Source organism: Poecile atricapillus, chromosome 1 (assembly GCF_030490865.1).
Source record: "Poecile atricapillus isolate bPoeAtr1 chromosome 1, bPoeAtr1.hap1, whole genome shotgun sequence".
Lineage (NCBI taxonomy): Eukaryota > Metazoa > Chordata > Aves > Passeriformes > Paridae > Poecile > Poecile atricapillus.
In genome coordinates, this window is record NC_081249.1 from 75,852,960 (window position 1) to 75,870,367 (window position 17,408).

The 17,408-nt window shown below is 39.6% G+C and overlaps 1 protein-coding gene across 1 annotated transcript; it reads left to right on the forward strand.

The window, feature by feature from the left end:
- The first annotated feature begins 876 nt into the window (after positions 1-876).
- On the forward strand, positions 877-5,376 carry MMP7 (matrix metallopeptidase 7). The gene is made up of 6 exons (XM_058853350.1): positions 877-1,194; positions 1,726-1,949; positions 2,056-2,204; positions 3,826-3,951; positions 4,477-4,638; positions 5,174-5,376. Exons 1-6 carry the CDS (start codon positions 1,078-1,080, stop codon positions 5,194-5,196), a joined length of 801 nt encoding a protein of 266 aa, XP_058709333.1. The 5' UTR covers positions 877-1,077; the 3' UTR covers positions 5,197-5,376.
- Positions 5,377-17,408: the final 12,032 nt, after the last annotated feature.

Consider the following 17,408-nt stretch of genomic DNA (forward strand, 5'->3'; position numbering starts at 1 on the left):
TTGGATACAAGATAATAACCCACAAACATTTCCATACACATTCAGCTATGGCCATAAGAGCTCTCCTAGTGTGAGAAACATTAACCATTTTTTCCTAATTTTGCACCTTTCCTTTCAGATTAGAGGTAATATGGTAACAAAACTGTGCACCTTAGATAAAAATCATAAACCAACCTGTGGACTGCTTTTCCAGGCCTCAAAAACTATCCAGTGTAATTTAGTGGAGTGACGCTGGGACCAATGTTGGTGTCGGGGCCAGGAAGGTTACAGGTGCCCTGCTCTGTCAGTGCTTCATGCAGCTCTCTCAGATTGCATTGGTACAGCAGGAGATCTAAGACAGCTCCATATTTGCTAGGGAAAGCTCCTCTCTTTTCCCTGAGAGCTTTCACCTACTCTTGTAAGCTATATTCTGTATCTAGTTCTCAAATGTAAAGAGATTCTTCTGAAAGGCCATCCCATTTGGTAGAAAAGGGACAAAGGCACCCAATGCCCTCCTGTCCTGTTGTTCTAGAGGGTGCTTTCAAAGAGCTGTCTCCTGATCTCTGCAAAAACTGTAGAAATCTCTGAAAGTTTACTGAACTGGGCAGTGCTGTTTGTGCTCACTAAGTAATAATGGCAGTGGTTTCAGTGGGACAGTGCTCGCACCCATCTCCTCTCTGCCTCCACATCCACTGATACAGGCAGGCAGCCAAGGGGCTCTTGCAAAATGCCTTTGTGCATAAGGAACATGGGAAAAGCGCAGTGAGAAGTGATTACACAGTAACTGTACCGATAAAGTTACAGAAAGAGAACTTCCCTATGACCCTGTGGTTTCACTACTGGAATAATATGAAAAGAGCGAGACAAAGCTGGCTGCTAGCTGTGACGTGACATCAACAGGGAAGTTACAGGAAAGATTTGTTTAACATGCCTTCATTTACTTCTTAGAGCAGTGATGACATTACACTAACAACACCAAAAAGTGAGTCACGTGTAATTGCTGCTTGGGGTTATCAGGATCTATATAAGCGTTTTTAGCTCAGGTCTTGGGAGACAGAAAGTCAAACCCTTTCTGCTGCAGCAAGGCTCCTTATCAAGATGGGCACCATGCATTACCTCCTGCTTTGTGTTGTTATCTTCCTACCTGAGACTCTTGCTTTTCCAGCACAGCTGAGACCAGAATCGTGGAGCAGCATAGACCTTGAGAAAGTAAAGGTATGTTGCATGGGGGGAACACAACTAAATTATGAATAATCTGATTTTTGATTCAGTTTCTACATTCCTTTCCTAGCTGTTTATATTATCCTTGTCTTCCATTACAACAACAGTTTTTGCATATGTGATATAAAACAGCAAGTTTAAACTTGCTAAGTAGCTTAAACCTCCTAAGACTAACTTAAAAAAGAGACCAAGTTCCAACTGGTAAATAAAGGGGAGCATATAATTTTAAAAATACATCAAAAATTTTATGTGTACTGTGTTAGAAGGCTATAGATTTGAATGATCAGTAGACTGTGGTAACTTAAAAGAATTTCTTACATATAATGTTTCATTGCTGTTACAATTCTTTTTATATATGCTGATCTATACTACTGAGAGAACTGAAATGGAATGATGCAACTGAAAATAGATATGGATGATGCAGGATCAATTGAAACAATTCAACCAAACATGAAAAGCAATTAACCAAAAGATATATGATAAAAGATATATGTATTAAGTTTTATTTTCTCTCTCTTCTTCCAGGGATATCTTGATAAATTCTTTCCAGTGTTTTCAAAAACACAAAACCTAAGCATAGAAGAAAGGATTAAAGAAATGCAGAAGTTTTTCCACCTGACTGTAACTGGAAAATTAGACACAGAAACAGAAGAAATAATGAAACTGCCCAGATGTGGTTTGCCTGATATATCAGAATACCAAACATTGCCTGGAACTCCAAAATGGAAAAAGACACATTTAACTTACAAGTAAGCGAGATATCAGGTTTTATGGGGAAAGGGATTGATTTGTATTTAACTAGATGGGTTTCCTTCACAGCCTAAATGATATTAACCTGTTTTTCTTTGCTGACAGGATTCTCAGTTATACATCTGATATACCCAGAAAGAACGTGGATGATGCAATTAAAAGGGCTTTGATGGTATGGAGTGATGTGACTCCACTGCACTTCCAAAGAGTCTACGGGAGACAGGCAGACATTGAGATTAGATTTGCACGTCGTGGTGAGAATACCTATCATTTTTAAAATATAATGGTCCATATTTTACTCAAAACATGCATTTTTATAGCCATAGCTTTAAGAAAGAACAAAGAGTTTGGAATTAAATCAAAGTCTGTATAAATTTTATGTTCTTTATATCATGTCAACAAATTTGTATGTTATGATTCAGTTTTACTAGTATAAAACCATTAGAAAAATCCTTTCAGATTCAGAGCTTTGAAATGGAGAATTCAGGTCCAGAATGAGACACTTAAATTTAGATGTTCAAGGCTCTTTTTGCCTTGATAAAAAGTGCTAACTATTGGGAAGATCTCTGTAGAACAAATCAGCAGGTTCTGAAGATCCAGCCGCCACAGGCTGGATTCAAGCAGGTTAAGGCAGGTTTACTTAGGCCTAGATCTAGTCTGGTTCCCAGAATAAAAACCCTTTGGCAGCTGGGGTGGTTTTGTTTGTCCATTGAAGGTGTCTTCTGGCTGATTTGTTTCTAGAAGGAATAGTATGTTGCACCTCAAGATTACAGCCAAAGCATGGCAAATGGGGGTGAGCAGAAGGCACTTCGGAAGTCTGCCTATGATCTGGAATAGTCTATGGATGTGGCCCTGCCTTTAACTTGTGCCTGGTAAGGCACGAACTGGCTCACCTTAGACAACCTAAATGCCTACCTTAAGGTTATCTTGCTCTCTAGATCCATTGACAATATTTACTAGAGCTTCATTGACTGTAAGTGAAGATCACACACCTGGCTTGCAAGCAGATGACTGCACATGAACACCAAAATGTCCAGAGCCTGTGTGCCACTGATGGGAAGAACATTATGGTGCCATAAAGGGGTGACCTAATGTCCCAGTCAAAGTTAGAAATTATCCTGCAAGCTGGAATTTTTTTTAATCCCATGTCACACACTAGGATTAGGTCTCTTCTGCCCATGTGAGTCGTGCCCTCAGGGCCATCCACATGGTCTAGGGGAAAGGACACATTCCTTGATTTCCCAGCTACTCCTCAATAAAGTCAGAGACTTACTACAAGGGAGAGGGAAAATTTCAAAGTTGGTACAACTCTGATCCAGCTCTTGCATTCGAGGTAGGAAACAGTAATATGCCACCTGCATTATGACAGAAGCAGATAATAGACCATACCTCAAGGCTGGGAATAAATTAATTTATCTCTTCAGAAACATGGTTATCTATCTGAAATCACCATTCCACACTAAAATCAGAGCAAGTGAGAATGTCTGCAACTAATATAGCCCAGCATTTTTCAATATCACAAACATTCAGATGTAACAACAATGTTGTCAAGCATTAAGTATTTATTTTGAAATAATTCCTTAGTGCTGCCTCAGAACCACACTTCTGACAAAAGCTCAGGAAAAAAATATTCAGCTCTTTCTGAAACATGCAGCAGACTGAACTATCAAATACAAGATTTGAACTTCAGTCATGAATTTGGAGAGTGTTTCCCTGAGCCTCACTTCTCATTTTCACAACCTTGCTGCCATTGTAAGAATTTTTTTAAGGATTGTCAAGCAACAAAACTAGCACAAACCAACACTGTGCTTCAGTTTCTGAATTTAAATATGACAACTGATCTCATCTGATGACACTGATTTATTTCAAATGCAGCGCATGGTGATGGAGCTCCTTTTGATGGAAAAGGTGGCACGCTGGCCCATGCGTTTGGTCCCGGAGAAGGGCTTGGTGGAGATGCTCATTTCGATAATGATGAAAAATGGTCAGATGTCAATAAAGGTAAAGCTCACATATGTATATATGAAAGGGAAAGGCAAATATTGTACATGCTGGAAGAGCACAATTACTCTTTCAATTACTTGTCATCCTTCACTACTTCTTCAGTACTAACATTTCTATTTTTTCAACTACCTTTTTAAGTGCTTGTACCTCATTACCATGAATAGCTACATAACGCCTGCTCTGTCCATATTTTAAAACACTTTTTGCAGGCAAAACAAGGACTATGAGCCCCTGAATTCTATATAAATTGTGAAAAGGTAAATTGACTTGCTTCTAGGAATGAGATTGACCAAAAGCAGAATCCAAAGGAGACTCAGAGTCTCTAGATGCATATGCAAGGAATCAGTGTTTTTCATAAAATTTTACAGTTTTGTAAAAAAACACAACAATAATGGATCAAAACCCAGGGGTTTTCTTCCAAGATGAATTGAAATATACGAATTTTCCTGCTATTTAAATTAATTGTATTTCAAATATAAATGCTATACCTTTAACATACATTTATGTGCTTCTACGTTGCAGATACCAATTTGTTCCTCGTTGCTGCTCATGAATTTGGCCATTCTTTGGGACTTGATCATTCAAATGTCCGTGGAGCTCTGATGTACCCTATCTACTCATATCGGAACCCAGAAACCTTCAAACTTCCGGCAGATGACAGACAAGGAATTCAGAAGTTATACGGTAAACTCATGGTGAAATTTGATTTTCAAGACAAAACCTACTGGGGTACAGGTTTCACTCTCCCTGATTGCAAGAGCCTCATCATATTACCAAAAAAAAACAACCAACAAAAACAGAAAGTGAATGAACTTGGGAAAAGCAAACTTCTGCATACTCTGTCCATTCCACTCTGTAGCTCTTCCCACTGCATCCAAGAGGTGACAAAGCAGCAGTGCACGGCCTGGTGCTCTGTCCTCCCACACACCTGCATTCTGCCAAGCAAATCCTGTGGCCCTTGCACTTCAAATGAGAAGTGGTGCTACTGGCAGGAAAGGAGAGGTACTATGCCACTTACCAAGTTCAGTCAAGTCAGAAACTCCTCAGCAACAAGGGAACATAACTAGAATTGACACCACAGGACAAAATTTTTCAAGTTTGCTTTTCTTTGGGTTCTGCCTGACTCAGGTCATGCTAGAGGAGCACTTGGAATAAAACATAGTTGTCTGCATTGTCAGTTTTCAGTAGGGTCTTTATGTTTTGTGCTTCTTTTCCACAGGGAAGAAGTCACCAAACAGTTGAAGAAAGTGCTTAATGAAGATCAAAGAATTCACATCTCGTTATTTTGGTGGTCCAAAACAATTTTAATCCTCTGGCTAATTAAGATGGTAAACTCCTGGGCCGCACTTTCTCTCCCTGAATATTTATATCAATTTATTTGCACCTTACACAGTTTCGCCTAACAAAATATTAAAAATAAAATACAATAAAATAAAATACAATAAAAAAGTATACTCTGTTATCTTTTTTTTTTTCTGGCATTTCACTGAGGGATTAGGTTACTCCTGCATGCATGTTAGACAGTCAGACAAGTATCTTTGTGAATAGGTTTATAGGTGCCTAAAGAGATCCTGTGCATTTACTGATTCAAGAACAAACCCTGTTCCTGGCTTGCTTTCAATTCCCATGCATGTCCTGCCACTTCACAGCATTGACTCCTCAGAATCAGTGTGCTTCCCATAAGGCTCACACATAGAGCACATCTCCATCATGCTTCCTTCAGCATTTTCCCTTTGGGAAGTTTTCCCAAAGGGAAAAACTTTTCATCATCATATCCTCCCTGGCTTTCCAGAGAAGCAGGTTTGAGAAGTAGTGGACTGGGATTGCCATTGTCCTCTGTGATATTCAAACTTTCTTGGCTATTTTCTAATTAAAAACAAACAAACAAACAAACAAAACAAAAAAAACAAACAAAAAATAAACATAAAACCTCATCATCCACAGTGATTCTCCCAAGAATATTCAAAATCTTCAAAATTATCAAGGTAGAAGGTGTGTTTATTAATAGTTTCGGACAGATGGCTCCCTGCCCCCGGAGATGCATAGCACGAACATCAGACCAGTGTCACGGCCAGCATCTTCACCGTCTCCTAAACCAGTGTTGCCCAGTACAAGGAACAACCTTAACCCAGCCCCCAGAGATGACACAGCACAAAAGAGAACATGGTGCTTACACAACGCAACTCAGAGAACACACAACGACTCTGAGAGCAAATAAATCAACATTGTGACCAGTGACTATTAAACTAACACAGTGGATACTTATAACAATTTGGTTTAACATACTCTGGTCAGATTTGTTTTTATCTCAACCCTTCCTGCCTCGTGTTGGATGCCAAAAAAGACTGACACTGTTTAACCCAACAGGTAACCAAACTCCACACTCACCTGGCACCCCCTCACTCCCCACCGTAGGATGGGAGAAATGCAGGGAAAAAAAGGTAAAATACATGGGTGGAGACAAAGACAGTTCAGTTAGACAGAAAAGGAAGGGGAAATAACAAACAAATAAACAATAAATAACAAACATAAGAAGAAAGTAGAAGAAAAGAGAAGAACAACAACAACAACGAGATCAAGAACAAGAACAAGAACGAGGAGGAGAGGACAATACAAAGCAAATTATGCACAGTGCAATTGCTCACCACCCACAGACCAATGCCCAAGCAGAAGCCTCTGGCCAGCTTTCCCTCTAGGTTATGTACTGATAGAACATCTTGTGGTATGGAATATCCCTCTGGCCAGTTTGGGTCCCTGCTGTGTCTCCTTCCAGCTTCTTATGCCCCCCCAGCCTTCCAGCCTTCTCCTTCCAGCCCTCTTATGCCCCACACTGGTGGGTGGCATGAGAAGCTCAAAAGTCTACTTGGTGTAGAGGCTGCTGTGCAACAACCAGAGCATCAATGCGATTTCATCGTTACTTTGAAAATGCTCCCATCCATTACCAGACACTTCTTCCACACAAAGCTCAAAGATGAAATAGCTGGTGCTCAGTGAATATTACTCTGAGGGCACAGGTGTCTTGATCTATGAGAAAAAACTTGAAGCCCCAGATTGGAGGGTCAGATCCAATCTGTATTAATGGCTATGAAGAAGGAATCTGTGGTCCATGTGGATGCTTGATCAACTTGGGTTGACCTGGGGGGTCCTGGAAAGATGCAATGTTGACAGAAAGTACCCTGTTCCCTTAGCCAAAGTCCCCACAGGGAACAAAGCACAAAACATAGACACACCAGGCTCTTTATCAAGCTCAAGTCACTTGCTAATGCTCCGTAAAAAGAAAACAGCCATAGTGTTATAAGTGTTTTAAATGAACTCTTTTATATAGGGTTAAACTAGGATTTGGATGATTGTAATTGTTGGTTTTGTTGGTATGTTCTTGTTCTCCCCATTAACTGTGTTGGTTTTGACCCCAGCTGTCTATTATGTAGACCCCGCCTAGCTCTCCTGAACATTCTTTATCAATCACCTTAACCCTGCCCCTACCCCCTATCCATCATTGTAAACCCCACCTCTTCTTCCAGACCCTTCCATGTCTACCATTCCTGCCTCGATACTTTATTGGTGGTTATGTTACATTCCCGCCTCCATTGTATCCTCATTGGCCCTTGAGAGTGTACCCACCTCCCCTCTCTCCTCCTCCCGATATCTCCCATTGGACCCTGGTTGTACCCGCCCCTGGGGATCGGGCCGTATTTAAGCTCTTGCACAGCTGTGTTTGGGTGTTCTCCTTGTGGGGTTATCAATTGAGGGATTTCAGGCTAGCCTGGGTTCCAATTCCTGTTGGTATTTTTGGAGTTATCAAATAAAGAGTTTGGCTACTTGCCTTTTTAACATCCATCAAGAGTCCAGACCCTGTTTTTGACAATAGAAGACAGGCTTTATCAGAGGAAAGACACTGCAGAAAAAAGCACTCCTAAGGCCACATGGAACAATTCATGCACAGTGCTGGAGGAGGCACTGTGACAAATGAAGCCAGAAAAACAAATACTCGCCTGAAAGTAGCAGATTAATTTTCTAGTGTATCATTAATATCCTTATGAACTGAGACTCATGGGATTAAGCCCAGATGTGTCTTCCTAGGATTACTGTCCTGACGATGGGACACATCTGGGAGACAGCTTCCTGTGACCACGAGGTGACTGGCCCAGAGTAGGGCCACCACGGATGGCAGTGAGGCACCCTTGTGTCTTGAAGGATACATCTCAAGACAGGCAGCAGTGTCAAGTTACCATCTCCACAGGAAGTGAAATAAAGCAGAAGCCAGGAATTTTGTCCTCAGAGGCGGCAAAGATACCACTGATGAGGCTGCCAGCAGCATTTTAGTTCTCGCTGAGCTCCTCCTGCGCTTCCCTTCCCATGCGGGACCTCTCGCTGCCATTGGCAGCCGTGCCCCGCTGGGCTGGTGTGAACTGGGCAGTGTTTGTCTCCATCTAGCGGCACAGCGCGCAAACTGCGCTGGAGCTGCGGCCCGGTGTGAAGCGTGTCTTGCCTGCGAGCACCGCTGGGCAGGTACTGCCGTACAGACCATGGCTGGGGAAATCAGCGACAGCAGCAAATGCAGTAAACCTGCTGCTGCCTCTTCCTCCTTCCCTTTATCCCACTGCCTTCTGTGTCAGTTCTCACATGATCTCTCTAAAACACATCTAAGATTCGGCACTTATGTTACTCAAATAGCATCTTGTCCCTCCTTTTCCATATCAAAGAAGGAATTGGTAACCACAACATATTTTGGTTTGTTGAGGACTTGAATTTTTATTTGCTTTTACTACTATTCTTTTAAATAAAAGTATATTTAAATGCACCTTTGCTGTTCCAGATAGTACAACAAGCAGCAAATGAATTCTCAAATGTGTTAACGTTTCTGATGGGTTCTTTGACCATGCACATGTAAAGGATAAGCTCTACTCCTCTACTATGATGGGGACGTACCCAGTCATTTAGGTACCCTGAACCCACTCCAGCAACACAGAGTGATATTCTGAGAGGGCAAAATCAATAGCTGCTATACCTGGTATTAACAAGGGAATAAGATGTCAGAAGGAATAAGATGTCAGAAAATAAAATTAATGCTATCAGCAGCCTTAGTAATGCATATTGAAGCTGTCACACATAAAAAGTTCACAGATATGTGATGCAAAAGTCCTGCTGCAATAGTGTAAGTATGCCCTATCCCAGTAATGTCCTCTTGACTTTTCCTTCACAGTGTTAACTTCAAAATAAATCCCAAATCCTTAATATTTAAATTTAAAGCATTTGAAGATGCCTTTTTCTTTTTTGTTTTGCAACATTATATTTTCTTCAACGAAACCTGCCTCAAACAGGATGCTCTTAATGGCACCATTATGGTGTTTTCAGTTTCAGTAATGCCAGCATGAAGTAGCTCCACTGAGGTCAATGCAATCATTTTGGGTTCATCTATTAGAGTAAAAATGTTAGCAAAAGACTAGAGAAAATATTATCTGTTTCGGCTATTTTTACAGCAGGAGCCACCACAAGCCAGAGAGCTACAGTTAATCACTGTTTGTTGGAGAAGGCTGAGGAAAATTATTAGGGGGTGAAAATTGTTACTGTTTTCTGTCAGACCTAAAAAATAATAAAGTTTGTAGACAGTAACACAAAAATCATAGAGAGAAGCAGCAGTCTGCTCAGGTATATACCAGAAAAATATGGAAGTCTATATATATGAGGAAAACAGAAAACTTTAGAAGTTGTCTACTTGGCCACATGAAATGATCTGACAGAGCTGCTGTACTGTATGCAGTGAGAGTCAGCATTTCTTGCATCTCAAAAAGCAACATACCCCCAATTAAATTTTGTGTAAGATTTTAAATGAAGAAGGATGTACATTTTTACATAGCAAGCAATTCAGTTGTGGAATTCATTAACACAAGGTATTCAGTGACAGTGATGACCCGAATTCATGAATGAAATTTGGAAGGTTTAGATATATTTATGTAGTCTAACAGCTACTACACATGAGGGTATGGTGGCAAACAGTGGCTCATTGTTTTGCTGAATATCAAATAATTTGCTGAATACCATCTAAATTTACCCAGTTGTGCTAACACTGCAAGACATACTATAAAGAAAAGGAAGCACCTTTTCTAGTGCTGGTTAAGAATTCCATCTAACATTTTAGTGACTGTCTCACATTAGAAGATCGTGTCAATCTCCTTATCTACCAAGATTTCAAGCTCTTTTCAGAATCTCTGTCGCACCGCCAAGGCACACCATCCTGTTCTAAAGGCCTAATGAGGCTGAAAGGGATCTGTGGTACTACTGTGGGCTTTCTCTAGATGAATTCCAGCCTCAAAGCAGAGATATCAGGGAGCAAAGTAAGGTGGTGCCAAAAAACCAGTTTGCATTCAACACCAATCGACACAGTTCAGGCATGAGCTACAAAATACAGTATGAGTAAGCATTCTCACAGGAATGCCAAGAGCATGGGAATACCACTCCATTAATAGCTGTTTGTGCAAAAATTCTGAAGGTAAAATTTAATCTCTAATGTTAAATATCTTTTTATTTTCAATTACAGGACAGTGTCAAGGATCCTGATTGCATATTATTTTTGGCAATTAGTTCACTCCAAGTTCAAACAGTACTCTGAAGTGAATGGCTCCCCAATATAAAAACAGTTTTTTCATTACAAAAATGAGACTTGAGAAAGATCAAAAACAAGGTTCTTGTCATTTGGGATTGGACATAGGATCAGGAACAGCCTGAATCAGTACTGTCTCATCTTTCCTTGGAGGGAATCACTCTCATTATGATCATAGTATTTATGCCTAGCAGAGCCTTTCATTCTCATGATGGTTATAACAACTCACAGCAGTTAAAGATGAAAGGGAAAAACATTGGAAAATACACTAAGAGACTTCCTAGTTGTTACTTTAATGCTTCCAATTCTCCTCTGTTTTTGAATATTTGGGGGAATATGCAGTATGGGCTGACATTGCTTTGAAGTGGAAAAGTATATAATAATGGTGCTGTTGTTGGTAATTTAGTAGATTTTGTCTTAGTAGAGACATTTTTGCTTCAAAATTATTTTAATAATTTCTGGAGGTTCCAAATATGGATGGAAAGAGCAGTAGAAGAGATGGGAAAGAATCATAATGAGCTGAAGAATTGTTTTAACTTTTCCCTCTGGTTATGTTATTTTCTTCATTCCTACCTTCATTGCCAGAAATAGGAATGAGGATTGATTCTTTGCATAAAAAGATTTAAGCTTTTACCTCCTGGGAGTGAAAAGTTATGTAATGTTTTGAGCAGAAGACAAAATACTGGCACTGGTCTAGTATTGGCACAATATTCTTTTAAGTGTGCCTTAACTTTGCAAATAAAACTAAAACACTAAGACTTCTCCTTGACATAATTTTCCAAACTATTAGGTGGTCATCTAGTCCTGATGCAAAAATATATGATTTTAATTTAGCAGTGAGTAGAATACTTTATGATCATAAGAAATACAATCAAGGAAAAAATCACTTATCTTACTCATGTTTGCTATGGTTATGAAGCAGAATGTTTGTATCATATCACTGTCAGGCTATTTCCATAGTTCCTACAGCTCAGAGTTCATACACATTGCAAATCATCATCAAGAGGATGGATAACTAATGGTCAGCACTTTCCACTGAGCTACTTGCTCCCACAGTATGATGTCTACGGCACAGAAATGTGGATATGAGATGCTCTGTACACAATGCCTGTATGTAAAGTGAGGAATGAGACTACCTATTTGAACACGTCTGCCAGCTATGCAGATCTAAGCTGCTTGCCAGGTCAGCTCAATCATTTTTCCATGTTCTCTCATATAACCTTTAGAAAAGCCCATGCAAATTCCATCCCTCATTACACTGTCCATCTTCATATTCTAATTTAACACTGGGTTCCAACAAAAAGGGTGTTTAGGAATCCAGCATACCTATCACTTAAAACACTAATCCTAACCTTTGCATGCTGTCATCCTGAAATTTTTATTACCCTGCTATCTCTTGTCTCTAATTATTGTTGTAAATCTTTCAGTTGTTAGCTGTGCTTTCATCATGTTTATATGGTAGCTAAAGCGATGGGCCCACAGCTCTGTTTGTTTGGCCTCCTTGTTATTACAGAAGAGGAAGCAGTGAAAAATTATATTCACCCCTTTCCCACAAATTAATTATATTCTAGAAGTAGTACCTTGGTACTAGTTTATTTAACAATCAGAAATCACCGAGCAAGAATTTCAGTGTGAATGCCCTGGAAATGCCTGATCAGACCAAACACATTGTTGATAAAAGGATCCCATGTCTAGAGTATTTTTGTCAATCTGACTGGCATTCCTCCAGGCACCTGTAGCTTCTGTACTTCACATGCAAAATGTTGGCACTGTATCTCTTTGAATAAAATATATTGCAGTGCAATCCACTCATCCATTCTGAGAATAGCACAGTTTGTTCACATCTTCAGTCTATCCCATTTATCACTCATGAGATCAAAGTTTGTTTTTGCCAATCAAACGATGCAAAGAACCTGCATAAAAATAAACAGAAGTTTCATAAATCAAGCCTTAAGTGCCTGAAGGCATTTTTTATTTCAAGCAGTAATTTAAAGAGTTGAAGAAGAAACATCATCTGGTAATTTGTGCTAGAGGTACAAACTGTGAAAGTTACATTGTTCCCTGTTGGTAAGTCATTTCTAGGCTACATCTATAAAGCACAGGAAAAAGTAACATTTTTGTAATTACTTCAAATTCAGTATCAGATGATATAAACTGTGCATTTGCAAGCTGATGTGCATCATCCGCAGCCACAGATGTTTAGAAGTGTACCTGCATCAGGTAGGCCACAATCCCTTCCATAACCACCACCATAGACACTTTGTGAGGTATGTTCTGCTGGGGATTTGGCCATGGCCACAGGTGTTTTGAGGTATCCTGCTCTTGAGTGGATTCATCCACAGGTCACAGTCCCTTCAGTTCGAGTTCCCACTGGAGTTCCAGCCTGTCCAGCACACCAATACAGACAGCAGCGATGCTCAGGCCATCTGCCAGCCCAGATGTGTTTCCCTTGCTGTTGTCAAACTGTTCCCAGCACAGTAGAGTCAGATGATAAGCAGCACAACACTAGAGCAAGCAGCAAAAGTCAAATACAGCCATGAATGAGCACTGGGCTCTCGTATACAGTCAGGCAAGCAAGCACAGGGGCCTGTCAATGAATAGATAAATAGCAAGAACAGCTATGAATTCAATCTTGCACATTCCAATGAAGTCTGTCTGTCGTTATCTCAAACCCTTAGAGCCCCCCATTAGGTGCCAAAAAGGACTGTTGTCATTTAACCTCAGAGGATTCCCAGGAATTTGTGTCAGCAAAATACTTAAATGAAAAAGTGAGATTAAGAGAAGATGGATGTACAGGCAATCACAGTGAGAAGTTCAGATATTTGGAAAATACCACTGCCTCAAAGTAACAAGTGTTACTGATGGCAAACAGTTTCTTGTGATGCTGGCTTTTCCCTCTTGAGTCCTGCAGCACATTTTTTCAGTTCAGGACCAAAGTCTGATGTTTCACCCTCACTGGTTCAGGAGAATGTGCTTTCCAGCTACTTTGTGTCATTGTTACAGTATTGGTCCATGTGTACCAATGTCATGGTGCTCAGGGCATCAAAACCCCAGACGAGTTTGCAGTTCACAAGCTGTTAATTCCCCTAAAGGTGAATTATCTGCCAAACAAAATGACCACCTGATTGTACTAACTCCAGTATAAATATTTCATTTTACTATTAAGGTAGATTTTTTGAGCAGAAACAGAAGTGGAATCCTCTGGAATCTAAAACATCTACAAAATGAAGACTCACATTCCAGTATATTGCAGCAGTGACCTAGTTCACATGCATTTTCATAGCAACAGCAGACATATCTGCAGTCTTTGCTTAAAAGACATCAGTCATAAATACTATCTGGAAAAAGGATCAGTTAAATGAAAGCATTTTAAGACCATCAATACTAAAAGCATGGAACTCTGTGACAGACATAATTTAAAGATTTTTTTGCTGCTAAATCACAAAGAGTATTCCTTGCTTTCAGAAAGAGTTTGGTCTGTGTTTCATACCTCAGGACTGATTCATTTTCTCAACTGTTTTTCCTCAACATAAATAAGAACAAATAAGAAAATATATGAAATCTGTTAGAAATTCCATCTTATTTCAGGATACTCAATAACAATAAAATCAAAAAATTAGGGAAAAAAAAGGAATAAAATTTGGCAGCCTTTTAGTTGAAATAGAATGCTCAATGCTGCCTTCCTTCCAATGCAGCCACATACTGCTAGGCTCTGAATTAATACAGCCTGCTATTCTGGATTTATTAATTGTAATATTACCATATAGTGCATGAAATCCAGGGCAGACTTTATTAAACAGTTGAACAGTTTTCCTCCAATATTTAATTATATATATTTTAACCCTCTTCCAATTTTGAGAAACTCATAAATCTAAGTCAATGACAACAAGACAATACCAATATCTTATAAAAATATATTGGCAACTTCCCAAAGTCATGGTACAATCTAAGTTTTGACATAGCATGTAAGACAATTTTTTATGATTCAAGGGTCTATGCAGTAGATTATATCATGACAGCTGGCACAGAACCCTTTTAATTCCAGCTTAGTTGAATCTTATTTGTCATCTTTCTGTGATTTTTATTTGAATAAAAATAATAACAGAAATATTTGAATAAAAGTGACTGCTAATCAGATAATACAATGCAACTAATGCATAGGAAGAGAATACTGCCTGGAGGAGACTCACAGACTCACACTGTGAATGTGTTCAAGGCACACCTCTCCCAGAAATGTCAATGCACAGAAAATAAGTGAATAAAAGTCATGTTCTTCAAAGCCAAGTGTGACACCTACATGTCACTCAAGGTGTTGAGAAAATAGATCAAACCTAGAAGGACTGTTGCAAAAAGATCTGTCAGATAAATATTAGTCATGTTTCCAAACCACACTCTGAAATAGCTTTTTGCCTTTTTAGCTGCAAGGGCATGCCAACCTGTGAGAAGACACATACTACAGCTCATAGTAAGCTTAACAATTGCACCAGACCTAATTAGACTGGGTTCAGGATTTTTGTTATGTGGATCAGTGCAAATAGAGGCCAGAAGCAGTAGCAGGAAGACTTCATCATATTCAACAAAGAGCACCCGTCCCAAAGCAAAGAGCTTACCTGGCTATCCTATCAGTGCAGTGCACCCATTTGTATTATTCAGCTCCTCTGGACTCTGACAAGATCAGCAAAAGCTGCTTGTCCCACTTCTTTTTAAATAACATCATCATTTAATATTAGTTCGTTATTAGTTTTTATAATAATAATAACTGCTAAGTTTTCTTATTATATCTACTGCTTCCTCAACCTGTGTGTTTGCTCAAGAAAAGTAGAAAAGTAGAAAAGTAGAAATCCTCACCAATATCAACACAATATTCAGCTGGGGAAAAAAGGACAAGTATGTTTTTCCAGAATATACTAGAAACAGAAATATAAAGGAAGCACAATTTTTACTGAATTGTCTTCTGCAGGCTCTTCTAGTCCCTATTTGAAACCATTTTCTGTCTAATTTTTGATTTTAATTCTTTTTTCTTGGTAAATGGCCTTGATGTACTATTAATTTTCTAGTAGATTTGCAATGAGATCAGATTAGTGTCTCTGGAACACTTTTTTCACAAAACTTCACACAGCAATATGTTCATAACAGTAGTGGATGAATGAGTAATGGAAACAAGAGGAGCACTAGGATCCTCCTCCTTCCCAAACCCAAGAGAAAAAACCAAAAATTAAAAAAAGTCAGTGAGCACAAGCCAGCCTTAGCTCCAGTACATATAAAAGAGTGCTAAATACTCCTTGCAACAGCAGAGGTCATGCATGACTGGCAAAGGTCAGAATTAGGGCTCAGGCTCTTTAGAGCTGATGAAATTGCAATAATGCAAAGGCAAACCAATAGATTGGCAAGTCAGGATAGTTTTAGCAATGGGCACTGTAAGGTGCTGATGTTTCATGTGGGCACTGATTCTTAAAAAAATATGACTAATCCTGGTTGTGTCAATATAATTTAGAACTTAATTCCTTACTTTAAAAAAAAAAATTGAAGAAACACAGATTTGCTAATGGTATGGATTAAGGAGATTGACACTTTGAGTCAAGCTGTGTTCTTATCTCTCCTTCTACAAAGCTCAAGTGTTAACTTTGCATTGCCAAGAAGCAAGGATTAAAGCTGCCCTTGCTCATATTTCAGCAAAACATGTTGCATGTTCCTGTCCTTTCCTGATTGAAATACTTTGCTGTAAGCTAGCAGTCTAACTCTGACATCTAAGAATATAAAAATTACATGGGGTGTGAAGCAAGGTGTGATCTATTATGTTTGGAATAAGGCATTTTGGGATGGAGAATAAAAACCAGTTTAAAAGTGGGATCTGTACAGAGCAGACATTAAGCTAAGTACAGGCTGGGAATGACTGCTCTGGCTGTAACCTAAATTAATGATCCTTAAAGAGAGTAAGCCCATCAAGCATGTCAGCTAGGAGAGATGACAGATTATAGAAGTGAATTTCCATGGTACAACAATGGGTTACTGCCTGATGAGATGTACAGAAAACTACAGTGCTCATAAAACTTTTTACTGATCAAATACTGGGTCCACAGTTTTGAACACCGACTGGAATTGGTACTTCAGGTTCCCAGGTTTCCCTTTGTAGGTCTTTCCTGAGGACCAAGTTTCACATGTGAATAAAAACAGTTTTTCTTCTTCAAGCTGGGTGTTTCTGGTTTTTCATTGATCATCCTTGTGAGTTAACTCTATGCTGGACCTATTTTGTTTCACCTTCGCCATCTTCCCAAAGCCATTTTAACGTCTGATGGATAAAATGGATCTGAGATGTTTATGTTTAGGGTGCTCAGGTTTTTGATTATTCTGTTGTGAGGCTTTAATTTGTAATCCTTGTGTGAATGTCCTAGCAGTTACACATCTACCTCAACAACATAAGAACAACTCTTACCAATCAAGGACATTCCTCTAAGAGGCCAGATTTCACCTCTGAAAGAACTGCCTTCAAGGCAGCTCCTGCCAGGGCTCTGAGTGCTCTGGCAAGCCTAAACTGGTAATAACAAGCCCTGGCCAACCTCACCTGTGACCTCCATGCACATGCCTATGCTCATTCACCCAGCAACTCTATTTCACCTCTTGCCCGAGCCTTCAGTCCCAGCCTGAGCTGCAGCACAGCTGTGCTTGTCCCCAGCTACCCTGATTTTGGGACCAATTTTGCTAAAGGAACTCCAGACTGACAAAGGTGGTAGCCTTGTATCATGTCCCCTGGAATGACATTAGACATAGCCTTGTTTTTAAGCCATCTCCTGCTGTTCCTTCCCAACTGGTCTCCCAGGATCAGGCTCATCACCTTGACTGGGGCTGCTGGTGG